This window comes from Meleagris gallopavo, chromosome 13, assembly GCF_905368555.1.
Source record: "Meleagris gallopavo chromosome 13, MGAL_WU_HG_1.1, whole genome shotgun sequence".
NCBI classification, from domain to species: Eukaryota; Metazoa; Chordata; class Aves; order Galliformes; family Phasianidae; genus Meleagris; species Meleagris gallopavo.
The window spans coordinates 18,050,001-18,064,475 of NC_139416.1; the positions used below are offsets into that span (position 1 = coordinate 18,050,001).

At 58.6% G+C, this 14,475-nt stretch overlaps 1 protein-coding gene across 2 annotated transcripts in view; it reads right to left on the reverse strand.

Moving 5' to 3' along the window:
* Positions 1–14,475, reverse strand: part of ANKRD11 (ankyrin repeat domain 11) — an 82,636-nt gene that overhangs the window by 20,974 nt on the left and 47,187 nt on the right. For both annotated transcript variants that reach the window (XM_085234954.1, XM_085234953.1), the window contains 2 exons: positions 4,505–4,649; positions 331–469 (listed from right to left, as the gene is read on the reverse strand). In XM_085234954.1, the coding sequence (XP_085091080.1) occupies positions 331–469; positions 4,505–4,591 (226 nt within the window). In that variant the 5' untranslated portion in view covers positions 4,592–4,649. The remainder of the gene's footprint in view (positions 1–330; positions 470–4,504; positions 4,650–14,475) is intronic.

Sequence of the window (14,475 nt, forward strand, 5' to 3'; positions counted from 1 at the left end):
TCTGCTTACAGAGCCAGCAATGAGCTCAGGAGCAGCACACTGGCACAAGGAACTTGCTGGGGACACGCTGCTCAGCTGCAGGCAAAGCAGTGAGCACGGCAGTGCAAGCTGTGTGCGCATCGACCAGAAATGATTTCTCTGTTTTAGAACAACACCAGAAGTCAAAAGCCCCAAACTAACAAAGCGTGGTGAGAGAGAGGTAACACACACATCCACACAGACGCAGGTACAACACATCTGCTTTAGGAGGAGGCATGCAATCTGAGTTTTAGAGAGCTCTGTCCTCTCAGAGGGCGCTCCTGCTTGCACTGTGCAGTCGGAATCCCGTACCTGTATCCGAGTCCTTCTGATCTCCATTTGTTCCAACAGTGAAAGGTAACTTCCTCTTGGTAGCCCTCTCTTTCACCTCTTTGCCGCCATCGCTCCGGTCCAACTTGGGAGTTTTGGTTAGAGAAACTTTATCTTTATCCTGGGAAGAGAAAGGAGAGCACGGGTTAGCAGCCGTCCCCTTGCCAGCACGGCACCTGCGCGTGCCTGGAGCTGCTGCCACAGCCGTGCCCCACGCTGCCGAAGCAGAGCCCAGCTGTGCACAGCGGGCATGGGGTCGGAGTGCTGCGGCAGCAGGAAAAAGCACTTTGACAGAGAGGGCAGCGCAGGCTGAAGGATTTAGCTGCTTAATTCTAAGCTGCTTCCTACCGGGATTTTAAGAGGAAAAGCGACCTTAAGCATAAATCCAATCTGTTGCACGACAGCGCGGGAGGCGACGCTGGGGCCGCTCGGCACGGGCAGTGGGAGGGCTGTGACACCGGGAGGAGGGCGACGGCACAAAGCACGGAGGCAGGCAAAGTTTTTCACACCAACAGTGAAAGCTGGTACAGAACTGAAACCCCGGGCGTCCCGCGCAGAGCGAAGTCACACACCTGTAGGTTTTACGTTACAGAAACCACGCAACTTCAAGCAGGCAGGGCAGGGCAGCTCCGTCCGCCTGTTCCTCCCGGCTCCACGCAGGCTGTGCCAGCGACTCCCGGCCCCGACCTTTCCGCTTGGCGTCCCCACCCGCCACCGAAGTACAAAGGAGCCCTGTGCAGCAGGAGGCCAGGATGCAGTCCAGCCCCTGGCACCCTGCGGTGGGATTTCCTCGACTGCAGCGCTCCTTCCAGCCGTCAGCCCGGAGCAGAGCTCCAGCAGGGCCCGGCCGTGCTGCGTGCACCGAGCACGGCTCCGTTTGTGGTCTTCAAAGTGAGCGCAGCTGGAGCTGGGCTCTGCTGCCAGCACCCGGCTGGGGAGCAGCAGCACCCAGCCCTGCTCTCCTGTGCAACGCCCGCCCCGAACTCCCTCCATTTTGGGTTCTGATGCGAGAGGCTGAGCTGCAGGACTCTACGCTCGCCCTCGTGGTACAGCAAGATTATTTAAAGGTCCGTGCTGGGGGAGAGAAAGAAGGGCAATGAGACAAACCGTGTTCCCAGGCACAGAGGGAAGCTCGGCAGGGGCACTGGGCAGGCACGGGCAGCTCCACCTGCACTCAGAGCTGCTGATCCCGGGCCCAACCTGAGGAGTGAGGGATGCATTGGAGCAAGGAGGGCCACGCTCTGCTCCCCAGGAAGCACTGAGCTCTGAGGCAGCCTGCAGGTGCTGCAGCCAAACCACCGCAGAGAAGTTAAGGCGGTGCAGAGCAAACTTTCCTGGAAATACCGTCTGCTTTCAGATTCTTATTTTAAGCTTTCCTTCTGTGAATCGTTTCCAATATTGTAATGACAAATGTTGTCCTTTCTTTGAGTAAAGTTTTCGCTTTCAGGTCATCCTGTGTCTCAAGCTGAGCAGCGCATGACTGGGGTTCTGCAGAAGGAAGGACCCAACCAGTCGGCGCAGCACAGAAAGGAGCACTGAGTCCCTGTGTGCTGCACGGGCTGCTGGCGCTGAGCACAGCTCTGCAATGGGGGCAAAGTCCCTCTCTGGGTGCTGCTGGAAACCACTTGGGCAAAGGGCAGGCTGCAGAGCATGACTTCAGGAAACCCCCCTGCTGTCACGTTACGCTCTTAGTAAGACTTACTAGATGAGTAAGCAGGGCCACCTCAAGTCAGCCTCACCCCAGGGGAAGGCTGCAGCTCCAACAGCTCCCAGCCATGGTGCTCTCAGCACAGCGCAGCGCCCAGCAGCTGCCCCAGCAGCCAGGGCCATGCCTGGTGCACACCGAGCCCAGCAGCACCCGTGGCAGCTCCTCTCTGCACAAACACCTCTGAGCAGCGAGGCAGGCAGTGACAGCAATCTGCTCGGCTCACTTAGGAGGCAGACAAACAAACACCACTTTTTACCTTCGTGCAGAACTCAGCCCAGGCCAGCTTACTATCCAAACGTTGGTTCTCACAGCAAAAATAAATGGCATTGTTTCAGAGGCACCGTTCTGCAAGGCAGAGCCGTGCACAGCCCCATGCAAATGGAGCTGCACTCCAGCAGTTTGCAGCCCCCTCCCCTCTGCCCAGCAGCTGGCAGTGCCCACATGGCCCCGTGCTGCTCCCACTGCAACACCAGCAGAACCTGACTCACATCCCGGCCTCTTATGCAAAGCCTTGCATGGAAATCCCCAAAGCCCTTTGTTCTCCAAAACATGTTGGAAGTGTTTCAGGTTGCAATGCTCGTAAAAAACAAGCTGCAGTGAGCAAGCAGGGGAGCTGGCAGCCTGCGCTGCGAACGAGGAGGGGCAGGGCTGGACCCCCACAAGGACTGATTGAGGGTGGGGGAAACAATCCCCGGCACCATCCCAAGCCTTGGGTCCCTCGGGGTGTCCCCCAACCCAGGGTACCAGGCACCACGTCTGGAGTTCACAACATTCTGAACATGTCCTCATAGGCTGCAACAAAACACTCAGAGCACAGAGGGAGACGGCTGGGATTGTGCCACCACGTGGAGCATCACAGGCTGCCCGACCCCGAGCAGCATCACCTGCAGCACAGACCGGGCAAACGACGGGACAGCCTCCCTGTACCAAACCTGGGAGGAGGGAGGAAAGCCCCGAGCGAATGCTGAACCCTGTCCTGCTGCACGTTGTGTGACCACCGTTCAGCCAAGCATTTCCCACTGACACAGAACCCGTGAGCACAGCTCACAGCGAGCCGTGCAGGATGTGGCTGCAGTGGGAAGCGGCTCCAGCGGGGCTCTCCTTCTTGCTGCTGCTCTGGGCTGGGCCTCAGCTGTGAGCACACAGCCGTGGGGCAGCGCAGAGCCGCGGAATTCCTCATATAAGGCGTGCATAGCTGTGCACAGCCCTCGGGCCGGGCTGTAGCCGGCAGCCCAGGGCAGCAGCAGCCCTTATAAGGCCCCGCACCGGGATCAGGCCCCAGGATCAGGCCCCAGCTCCCCCCGGGGGCTCCGGAGCCTTCGCACAGCCGCAGCCCATGCTGGCCCTGGGCAGGCAGCAGGGCTCGCCCTCACCCCCCCCGGTTGAGCAGCACAGTCATGTGTGGGGTGGGGAATCCTGCACCACGCTGCTGCTGGACTGCGGGAGCAGCAGCACAGCAAGGAACGGCTGACAGCCCCCAGGCTGCGGGCCCGGCGATGGCCAGGGTAAACGAGGGGAGTGGGAACCCCGCCGTGTGGCTCTGCAATGGACCCGAACACACGGACAGGGGAACCGGGCCGATGCTGCCAGTGCCACAACCACACTTCTGTTGGGGATTTCTCCTCCGGTCGTTTGTTGTTTGCCTCCTTTTGTCAGTAACGTGGCGGCGTGGTGGAATCAGAGCACGAGACACGGTGACAAAGCACTGCCCAGGGAAGGCCGGGGTGAAGGGGGGGAGCAAAGGAACAGTGGGCCATGTTTGTTTCCATTGCAGAATACAACAGAGGAGGGGGTCAGTTTTTATTTAAAGGTAACAGCTGAATGCAGCTCTCTTCACTGGAAGCTACAATGGGGATGCCAGGAAAAGCTGAAAGGGAGGAGGCACGGTGCAAGTCTGGAGCAAATGAGCATCTGGGTGTGGGAAAGCAGGGGAAAAGCATGTACTCACTTACCCTTATGCTCGGATTTTATTGTTACAACCTCATCTCATGCCCTGTCAGGCCCTCGAGTAAACCCCAACAGCTATTTTGTAGAGCAGCTGCTGGCCAGGCTGCATTCAGCACCCAGACCTTGTGCTGGCAGCTGGAGAGGGAAGGAGGAGGAGGAAGATCCCCTCCCCTGCACGGCACTCACAAGACCACAGTGCTGCTTGGCCCTTCCGTGCTCAGCAGAGCTCCTCGCACAGTCCCAGTCCTACTGGAAGTCTACTCACGCTCTCCCATTGCTCACCAACACAGGTCTGGGCGGGTGCAGCACTTCCCAGGCAGCGCTACAGCTGCTGAGAAAGCAGAGGGGACCTCACCTGCAGGCAGAGCGCCAGCAAGCAGGTTTGGTTTGGGAGGAACAGCCCTGGGCAAGGCACTGACATGAGGAATGGTGTCACAGCTCAGAGATGGCAGGCACAAGGGGCAGCGTTCCCAAAGGAAAGCAACAAACAAACCACGCTACCTTTTTCCCCGTTTGTTTCTCCACCATGTCGTTGCTGAGAGAGAAATCTTCTGGCTGTGGTGTTTTAGAACACCCACCCTTGGGCATCGTTCTGCCTTCCTTACTTGATCTTCATTTATGCTGCCATCGCCTCATCATCAACCGTCTGTTAGAGAGAGGAAAAGAGAAGTCAGGCGTGGCAAAAGGATGGATTCACTGGGGATGCGGGGATAAACCTTCGTGGGGGATAAACCACATGGAACCTCCCAGGGCAGCAGCAGGATGGCACAGCGCCGCAGCAGCAAGCTGGGACCTGCTCTGCAAACATGGCAGGGGAGCCTGGAACAGACCGTGTGCCCGGACAGAGAGCAACCTCCGCTGCCCCAAAGCCTCCTGCTGCTCCAGCACAGAGCCTCCTCCCAAACCTCGCTTTTGGAACCTGGGGAGGAGGGCAGAGCCATGCACACTGAGCACTGCGGGGCTCTCCCCGGGGCTCCCCCTCGCTGCAGCAGGGCTGTGTGCCTCGGCCGGGTAGGGCGAACCGGGGAATAACAAAGCGCTGCCTGCTCTGCCATGTGTTGCCTGGTTACAGGGCTGAAAAGGCAGCTGACATCTGAAATACGGCGAGGCATGAGCTGGAACGGGGATCAGAAAGGCGGGCTGCAGCCAAGGCCGGCGAGGCCTTTTTAGGTGAACAAAAATATCTCCTCTCTGGAGACCAGAGGCTAAAAAGCATCTGTGCAGCAGCAGTGCTCCGAGCAGCGACCCGTAACTCCTGCAGCAAAGGTTTCCCTGCTCTTGCGCTGAAGCAGCCAGAACAGCGACCATTTGCAAACTCCTTCCCCAGCTAATTACCACCTGACAACGCTACACACTGCTCCCATTAACTTCTCCTAACAGCAGCCGGGTTTCTGCACGGCTACAATTGCAGGAAATGGTCCAGGAACAAAGTCACGCAGAGCTGCATCACAAGACTGGGAATCCTGTGGGCGGGGAGAGAGAAAGAAAACAGAGCGCAGCGGGCAGAGCCGCAGCCTGCAGCACTGCCTGCAGCCCGCTGTCCTGCAGGGGAACCCCGGCACGGGGGGCTGGGCAGCCCGGGGATGGGGGGTGGGCAGGAGGACGGGGTGTGGTGTTCTAGAAGGACCTCAGGAATGCCATCGTCATTCATTTCTGTGCTTCACTTAGGCTTCTCAGGGCCCTCGGGGTTGGTCTGCGGGTTGGTTTTGTCTTTAAGGAACTTCAGAAGCAATGCGCAGGCCTCCTCCCAGCCCCGCAGCAGCAGCCATGGAGCAGAGGCAGTGTGAGGGCACCCCGGAGCCGGGACACCCTTCTCCTCCTCCTCCTCCTCCTCCTCCTCCTCCTCCCACAGCTGAGCGTGTTGTGCTGGTGCTGGGTGGCAGCGCGTGGGGCTGGGCACAAACCCAGCACGTCCATACGGTGAGGATGGAGGGCATCGCCTGGGCGGGGAGCGGCAGCAGAAGGCTGCATCTCTGTGTCTCTGCTCCTTCCTAAGTGCCGAAGCACGCACACGAGGGCTGACTGGAAGAAGCACTGGGGGCTCAGCACAGCCCCGCTCAGCCAGGATCAGGGCCTCGTGGCCCAGCACTGCCGTGGGCTCCTGGGGAAGCAGCCGCAGCAGTTTACAGCCCTGAGAGCCTCTGCCAGGCGCCGACACCGATTTGTGATGTTTATTTAAGGCTTTCTCCCCTCGGTTTCAGCTGCTGGCCCTCAATGCGGCACGGGTAACTTCCACGCTCACCAAAAGCCCAAGCAGAGGAAACTCAGTTGGCCTGTGGTGAGCAATGGAAGCTTGTGTGTGCTTTGTAAAAGACACGGAAACACTCAGCTCTGCCTTCTGCCCCAGGAGCCGCTCCGCTCCCAGCAGACGCAGCCCAGCACGCTGCTAGGAAGGCTTCCTTGCCCGCTCGCCATCCACGGACCCTCACAGGACTCTGCTGCCTTCGTGGCTGCATGCAGCAGGGCAGGTACCTCTTCACGTGGAGCCACGAAAACCCGTCTAACTGCGAGAAGGCAGACGGGTGCCAGATTTATTCTGCGCCCTTCTGTTCCTCTCGCTGACTCATTACGCTTGGAAAGCTGCTGCTCTCGGTGCGCACACAGCGCCCGCCTGCCCGACAGCTTGCAGGGAGCAGCGCATTTGCACAACAATCAGCAGAGCTGCAGCCCTCCATTTGGAGCAGCTCGGAGGAGGGGGGGTCGGGCTGGGGGCTCTGCTCACATCTGTCACCGCCCCCAGCAGCCCCCCAGCGCTGCCCATCGCCACCGCGTTTGTGAACAACCGACAGGGCTCCGAACGGGACGGCTGCACGTGGGTCACACAGCCGGGAGTGGGAGAGCAGTGGGATGGCGTCCCGTGTGCTCCTCCATGGAACAAAGCAGCTGCCCACCTCGGCAGCCAGGGCACTGCATGGGTGTGAGTCCCCCTGCAGCCTGCAGCCCTGAAACATCTCCCAGCACACCCTCGCTCCCCTCCCTTCTCAGGGCGAGCAACCAGCTGAAAATGTTGTTTATTTTGCACAGGGCAGGCCAAGCCCAAGGCCACACAGTGAGACCAGGCGTGGCCGGAGAGGACCTCAAAAGTGACGGTCCCAAAAGGGAAAGGAAACAGGCAGGAGCCATCCGCTGCCTGACTGCACAACGCGGCCATGCTGGGAGCAGTGAGGGCTGCTGGGATGACCCTGAGCCCCTCACGGACCAGACCTGGTCCCGGCTGTGATGGCAGCACCGTGGCTGCGACGTGCTGAAGCCTTGGGCTCAGCCGGTGCCCTCCGTCCATGCTCTGCAGCGTGCCCACATCCCGCCAGCTCGGAGCAACAGAAGTTGTGCAGACGTCTTCCAGCACCAGATAGTGAGAGGAGAGCCGGCTGCAGGCTTTACCCACCACAAAAATTCAAAGGCAGGGATGGGAGTGAGAAGCACAGACGCTATTTGCACAAACCCAACACATTTGTTTGGTCTGTAATGGCTGGAATAAGAACAAGCCTTGTCAAAATACAAAATTTTGTAAGTCTCAGGCTCCTTTTGAAGACTCCATCCCAAAAACAGGTGTCCTCAAATCTCTGAAGATTGAGTTACCAGCTCAGACAGATCACATCTACACGGTGACACGTCCCCACTCTGTGCTCTGTGTCACCAGGCACCCGACAGGCCATCGCCATCAGCTACTCCGAGGGGTCCCCGGGCTCCGAGCCCCCCTGCCCTCACCCAGCATCCTCCTGCTCTCGGACACTCGCTGCCCTCCTGCTCTCACTGTCTGGGCAGGGATGTCACTCGCTCCCTATTGGCTGCTCTCACATCTGTCTTCATCTCTCAGCATGGATTCTCCTCTGGTTCACAGAAGCAGCACCTGGTCCCCCCATGACCCTGCCTTCTGCCTGACCCCACAGCAGCCATGCCCGCTGCCCCCAGCGCTGCTCCTGCCGGGAGGGGTTTGCACAGCACCGAGGGAGGTTGCAGCCAAACAGACCCCCCCCATCCTGCAACAGCTCTCAGCATCTCCACCACGAGCGCATCCCCCATCGCTCTTATTTCCCAAACAAGGCCAGGACTGAAGCCATCCCTGCGAGCATCTCCTGCCCAGCACCACTCCAAAGTCCCGATGACAACTCCACGCTTCTCTACAACGCCAAGTCTGCTTTAACACGAGTACATTAGGAAATCTCCTTCCCGCTGCCTCGGGATTCAGAACATTCCAGATGGGGCCGTTCTCAAGATGCTGGGATAAACGCGAGCCCTGGCTCCAAACCACCAGCAGTGCCGGCCGGGAGCAGCTTCCCACCACGCTGCCTCCTGCTCTGCAGCCACAGCTGCATTTCGCAACGGCAGACCAGGCTGTGCGCTCACATCGCTTCCCACGGCCCCGCCGCCCAGCCCAGAGCTGCAGATGAGGACCCACACTGCCTGCAGCCCTTCTGCGCCCAGCCCGGTGCCAGCAGGCACAGCTGCTCTGAACCCAGGGCTGCCAACTATGTGGTTTGCATGGCTCTGCTGCAATGAATTACTATCGCACACTGCTAGCACTTGTCCCCGTGCACACATATACGGACACACACGCAAGCACACGCTGCAGAGTAACCCCAAAGGGTTTTGATCTCCTGTGGTCCAACCTCATCCCAACCTCAACGCAATGCCCAGCTCCCACTGCACAGAAACCTGAAGGACTCCAGCAGCAAAGCACCTCCCTTCCTCCTCGCACCGCTCTGTGTTCCTCTCTATCCACCCCACAAGCACCTCACTGCCGCACAGACCCAAGGCTTTCCCCGTGTGGGACACCTCAGGAAGACCTGGGGAATCCCAGAGGAAGCTCCCAGCAGTGGAGCCATCCCACTCCTCATGGCTTCCAGGCAAGGCCCCGCAGGCACCGCCAGGCTGTGAAGCAGGCTGTGAAGCAGGCTGTGAAGCAGGCACACCAGAGCATCCCCGATGCCCTCCTCTCCTCTCAGGGCTGGGAGCTCCTGCTGCCCAGCACAGCTTGCAGCCAAAGCACTGCTGGGCACCATGTCCAGGCTCAGCCCCGTGGGCGCTCTGGGATCCACTCCCTGGAACCCTGCTGAGCCCCACTGAACCTCAACACCTACAGCACAGCTGTGCGCTTTCAATGCGTTTTTCAGCCTTTCCAATGATTTCCCAGCCAGTTTCCCTAACAGTTTTCTGCTTTCCACTGACACTGCGCTTCAGTGTTTTTCATGAACCCCCCAGCGCGGCCAGCCCTGCAGGGAGGAGGGGCAGCTCCCGGTTTGCCACGTAGAAACCAGCCCACACCTGTGGGTTTCCCCTCCCATGGCAGCACGGCTCGGCATCCCTGTGCCTGGAGCTCACTCTAACAGGGCCAGGCGGGATTCATGCCGGCCTCCATGAACCCCTTCACCTTTCTGACTCGTGACTGAGATTGAGAGAGATTAAACCCAGCTTTAGCAGCACAAAGCCTGGCTGTTTGCTGTCGGTGTGGGTCGCAGCACAGTGTGAAGTCGCTCCCCGGCCCAGGGCTGCACCCGGTGGTGGCCACTTGCAGAGGGCAAACACAGCCAGCCCCAGCCAGTGCCGTGGGACCCCCGGCACCCGTGTCCCCTCGGAAGCTCAGCAGATGCTCCCCCAGCAGCGGCACTGCTCAATTCCTTGGGGATTTCGCCAAGGCCACTTTTGGTTTCGAGAGTAAGAAGATGGAGCAGCGCTTTGCCAGCTGGATCCCCACTGCCCAGAGCGAGGAGCTGCTCACCTTCTTACACCTCAACCCACCAGCCGCACTGCAGCCAGCACACCTACCACGTTCCTTTGGCATCCCAGCACTCACACCCCCAGCCCAGCAAACGGACAGACGGACGGATGGGGCTCTGGGGCTCTGCATGCTGATTTACGTGAGGACCGTTCCACCTCCATTGTGCAGCTGTGAATGGGCGCATTGTCCGGCGCTGGGCGTTCTTCATACCAAGCCCCGGCGAATGGGAGCCCTGGTGCTACGCAGCAACAAAAACAAAACCCCAGCAGAAGTCCATTAGCATCCAAAGGGCCTGGAGCCTGAATGCATCAGAAGAACTCTTTCAAAAGTGAGAGTGAAACGAATGTAATAAAACGCTGCTATTAAGTGATACTCATTGTCCAAATTAAACCATCAGAAGCGAAGACCTTGACTCCCCAGCTCGGCGCAGCACATGCTGCAGCACCCAGGACAAGGCTATTAGGAGTTTTAAGCCCTGGATTTGCCCCAAGTATGGATTACTCCGCATCGTCATGAGCACTTGATCGCACGGAGCTATATCTGGATTCCCAGAATAAAATCTGGGGGGGGACGTGCAAGGCAGCACCCCCAGTGCAAGGCCCCATCTGCAGCAAGGTGCAGGGCAGGGCTGTGCTGCACAGAGCGGCTGGGAGGCGGGGAGCCCAGCGAGAGCTGTAGGGATAAACTCAGCATCAACCCTACAGGGACGAGCCCAGCAGGGACCCTATAGGGATACACCCAGCATGGACCTGCAGGGACAAGCCCAGTAGAGACCCTATAAAGACAAGCCTGACATCGATCCCATAGACAAGCCCAGCAGTCCCTACAGGGACAAATCCAGCGGAGACCGTACAGGGACAAGCCCAGCAGGGACCCCAGGGACAAGCCTGGCTCACAGCCCTGTCCCTGCAGCGGCCCCAGAGCACAGCAGCCAGCAGGTCAGCCCTACCCTGCCACGTCCCAGTGCACTATTTTAATAAAAGCTCCTTTCTAATGCCGTGCCCCCGAGCCTCACCGCTCCACGTCAGGCAGCCCCAGCAGTGCCCTGCTGAGAGCAGCCCCATGCCGTGCCCCACACCACGACCCACACGTGGCAGCAGCACAGCAGCAGGGAGTGGGACAGCATCACCCCAACATCAGCTCCACATTCATGGCATCACTCCTGCAACAGGGCCTGGCACATCAGCACTGCCCATCAGCACTGCCCATCAGCACTGCCCATCAGCAACACCAGCTGTGGCCACTTCGGTGGGAGCGAGACAGGGCAAATCCTTTCCAGGGCCCTCACCTCACTGCTCCTTGCACAGAGAGTAATTAACAAGATTTATATTTTATGCTAAAATTAGCTACCCAGGCTCTCGCTTCCTGCGGCGGTGCCTGAACACCTGCGCCATGTGCTAAATCCTGTCCTTACAGGGGGGAGGGAAGGAGAAGGGAAATGGAAAGGGCAATGTGAGGCTGGTTCTGCCCAGCCCCCCGAGCAGGAATGCGGGGAGCTGTGCTGGGTGCGTGCAGCATCGTTTTGCAGCGCGACGGCAGCCAAACTAGGTCAAGCCCTAGCGAGCATCCTTTAAAAAAAGGAAAGAAATATCCGTGGGAGAACAGTGAGCTCCCAGGGAAGAAAACGTTTGTCATCATTTGAGATGCTTGGTGTGCACTGGAGGACTGGAAAATAGAGATGGATACACACATATCCACGTCTTCTCACAGCTGAAATGGCAGACTGATTTTGCTTATTCCTTTTTATCTAAAGGACACAGAAACACCTCGGACTGCCAGGGTTTTCTTCACACTCATTTCACACACCGACTTAAACCCAGAAGGACTTTTCCCCCATAACACTCCTGCAGCGTAATCTCGGTGGGCAGCTCCAGGTGGGCACTGCTATTCCACTTCACACCAGGAGCAGCCCTGCCCTGTGTGGACAGGATCCTGCCCTGCTGCGATGGCAGCTCGGTGCCTTTCGCCGCAGGAAGGATGGTCCTTTAATTTCCATTCCAGGGGACGGCTTCTATAGGAGATGGGCTCTGCCTGCGGAACGCATCACCCACATGTGCCACCGCAGGGACTCAAAGGGGACGTGGGACAGACCCCCACCAAAGGGACACGAAGGGGACGTGGGATGGGCAGCAGCCGTCGGGCGCATGGATTTGGGGCAACCGCTGCCTGCCTCTGGGGGAAGAGCAGCTGCAGCCCTAAGCGCAGCCCGTGGTGCAGCAGAGCCACTGCACGGTGCCCGCCGTGTCCCTGTCGGGGTGGCACAGCTCCGTGGCTCTCAGCACTCCCCACGAAGCAGCAGTGGAACAGACGCTGCCCAGCAGCTCCCAGCCTTTCATCGGAGCTGCGTGGGCGCCCGCGCTGCAGCTCATCACCTTAGCAACGGCTCTAAACATATGTGCGGTGACATCAGCTGATTTCAGAAAGCTGTAAATAGAGGATAATAGCACGAAAAAATGTTGGATTGGAGCCAGGGCCTAAAAACCATACTATTAAAGCCCTGCCTGTAATTCAATGTATGCAAACTCGTTAGCATCCCTGGCTCCCTCGGAGCGGGGTGACCACGCACCGAGCGGCACGGCGCGCTGCTGGCCTGGCATGGCACAAGGAGCAGCCAGAGCTCAGGCTGCCCAAAGCCTGCAGAAACATCTGTGGGTAACTGCAGCACCGTGCAGTGAGGGTACGGGCTGCGGGCACGCAGGTAAAGCCATTGCCCAGGCAGTAAGGATCAAGCGCTGCAGGAGCCCAAGCACAGCGGGGATGTGCGCACGTACCATGCAGACGGTGCCCGCCAAAGGTGATGTGGCACAGTGCTGCTCGCTGCTAGGAATAAAGCAGAGCTGCAGGGCTGGGAGCTGCAGATGCACGAGGAGGACGCAGCGCAGTGGCAGGAGCACAAAGTTCCCCCTCCTTCCCTGTGCAGAAGTGGTTTTTTCCCATCAATTGGAGCTGTGAGGAAACTCGGCGAGTTGAGATCGGCGGTGTTAATCGTTATTGCGTCTGAATTTAATTAGCATCATTTTTTAACTACAGGTACTTTACTGCGGCTCACCTAGATCTGGAAGCTGGGTAGTGCCTCTGGATCACCAGCACACCACAACATACCAGCTGATGTCAGTGCCCCCCAGGTGCCAACCCCACGTCACAGCTTTGCTCCGAGCCCCTACAGAGCAGCTCCCCTAAGGGCAGGAGGAAAAGGAGGTAAAAGGGCCCAGGACCAGCTGGCACTGGGTGCCCTCCGCATCACCAAGGCAGCAGCCAGGTGTAAGCACTGTGGTTGAAGTTGGGAAGCACTGGGAAGGCGCCTGCACTGCTGGGGATGCCAAGGATGTGCTGCCAGGCCAAGCAGGGATGAGATGCTGGGATGGGGAGAAGCAAAGCTGCACCACAGGTCCCCCATGCAGGGCCCAGGGGGACAGGATGGGTGGCTCCGGGGTGCACTGGGGTCCAAGAGTCCCCAGGCATGGGAGGTCTCACGGAACTGCTGGGCAGCACCAACACACGGCCCAGTGTGTTGTACACCGTGCTGCCCTGCAGCACCTACGCTCAGACAATCTGCAAGTGGAACCCACACATTTTCAGGCAGCCCAACGCAAAGCTGTGCCCCCTGCTCGGGGAATGACGCCACAGAATCACAGAGCGGCTTTGGGCTGCAAGGGACCTACAGCCATTTTGCTCTTGCAAAACAAGCTCCAGGCACCCTCCCACCCCAAGGAAAGTGGAGCACACGTGCCGAGATAAACAGCATCATGGGACAGGTAAGCAGCTGCTCCTGATTTATCACACCATCGCCCCATCTAATTGCATAGCCAAGTGGTCAGTCACCGTAATCCGCCGTAAGCTGCTTACACTTTCTTATGCAGCTCCGTGACATCGCTCACTTCCTGATTCAGAAATAACAGTTCCTTAAGTCTTGCTGCAAAAGGTGAGTGAACAAAGCATCACCTCCCGAGCAGCTCCTGCTGCCACGGCATGGAGCTGCCATGGGGATGCTGACCGACCACGGGGACAGGGACACGACCCGCTCGGTTCCTGCACAGCTTTGGTGCACGTACATTCTCCCATCACGGTTATAGGATATTTTTGCATTGCGTTTCCAAAAGCCCAGCTGGAAGGCACACAAACAGGCTGCAGCATCCATCAAAAAGGGTCCCTGAGGGCACCGGGACGCCTCATCCCTCCCCGCTGCAAACCCAGGTCATCAAAAGCGCACTGGGATTGCAGCGAGCTTTGGGTTATCTCAGGCTTTGTGTTGTACCACACTTTAGTTTATAAGAAGTTTCTTTCAATCCCGGAAACTATCCGTGCTGGAAGAAGCCAGAAACGGCCCTCAGGCTCCCAGCAGCACAGCCACCATGGGGACTTCTCCCATCTGCACCAGTGCTGGCCTGTGCCCAAGGACCCCGCGCCCCACGCCTGGCAGGGCCGAGCCCCGGCCACAAGGAATTTTCTGCAGCCTGATACAAAATTTATCTTTACCGTATGTAAAATTCATCTGTGTGCTTGCACACCCTGGTAGGCTTGAATGGGGCAAAGGAGTATTTCAGCTCCCAGCGCAATTTATTATTTAAAAGCAGTAGAATTACAGCGCTGATAGGAGAGCCCGGCGCGGCGCTGACGTAATGGCGAAGCAGCGCTGAGCGCTCCGTACATTAGCGTGCTGGCCGGGGTGCTTGCTCCCATCCATTATTTATGGTCCTCTGGCGTGCAGCCTGGAGAGGGTCACGTCGCTGAAAGCCAACTTTACCTTCATTGT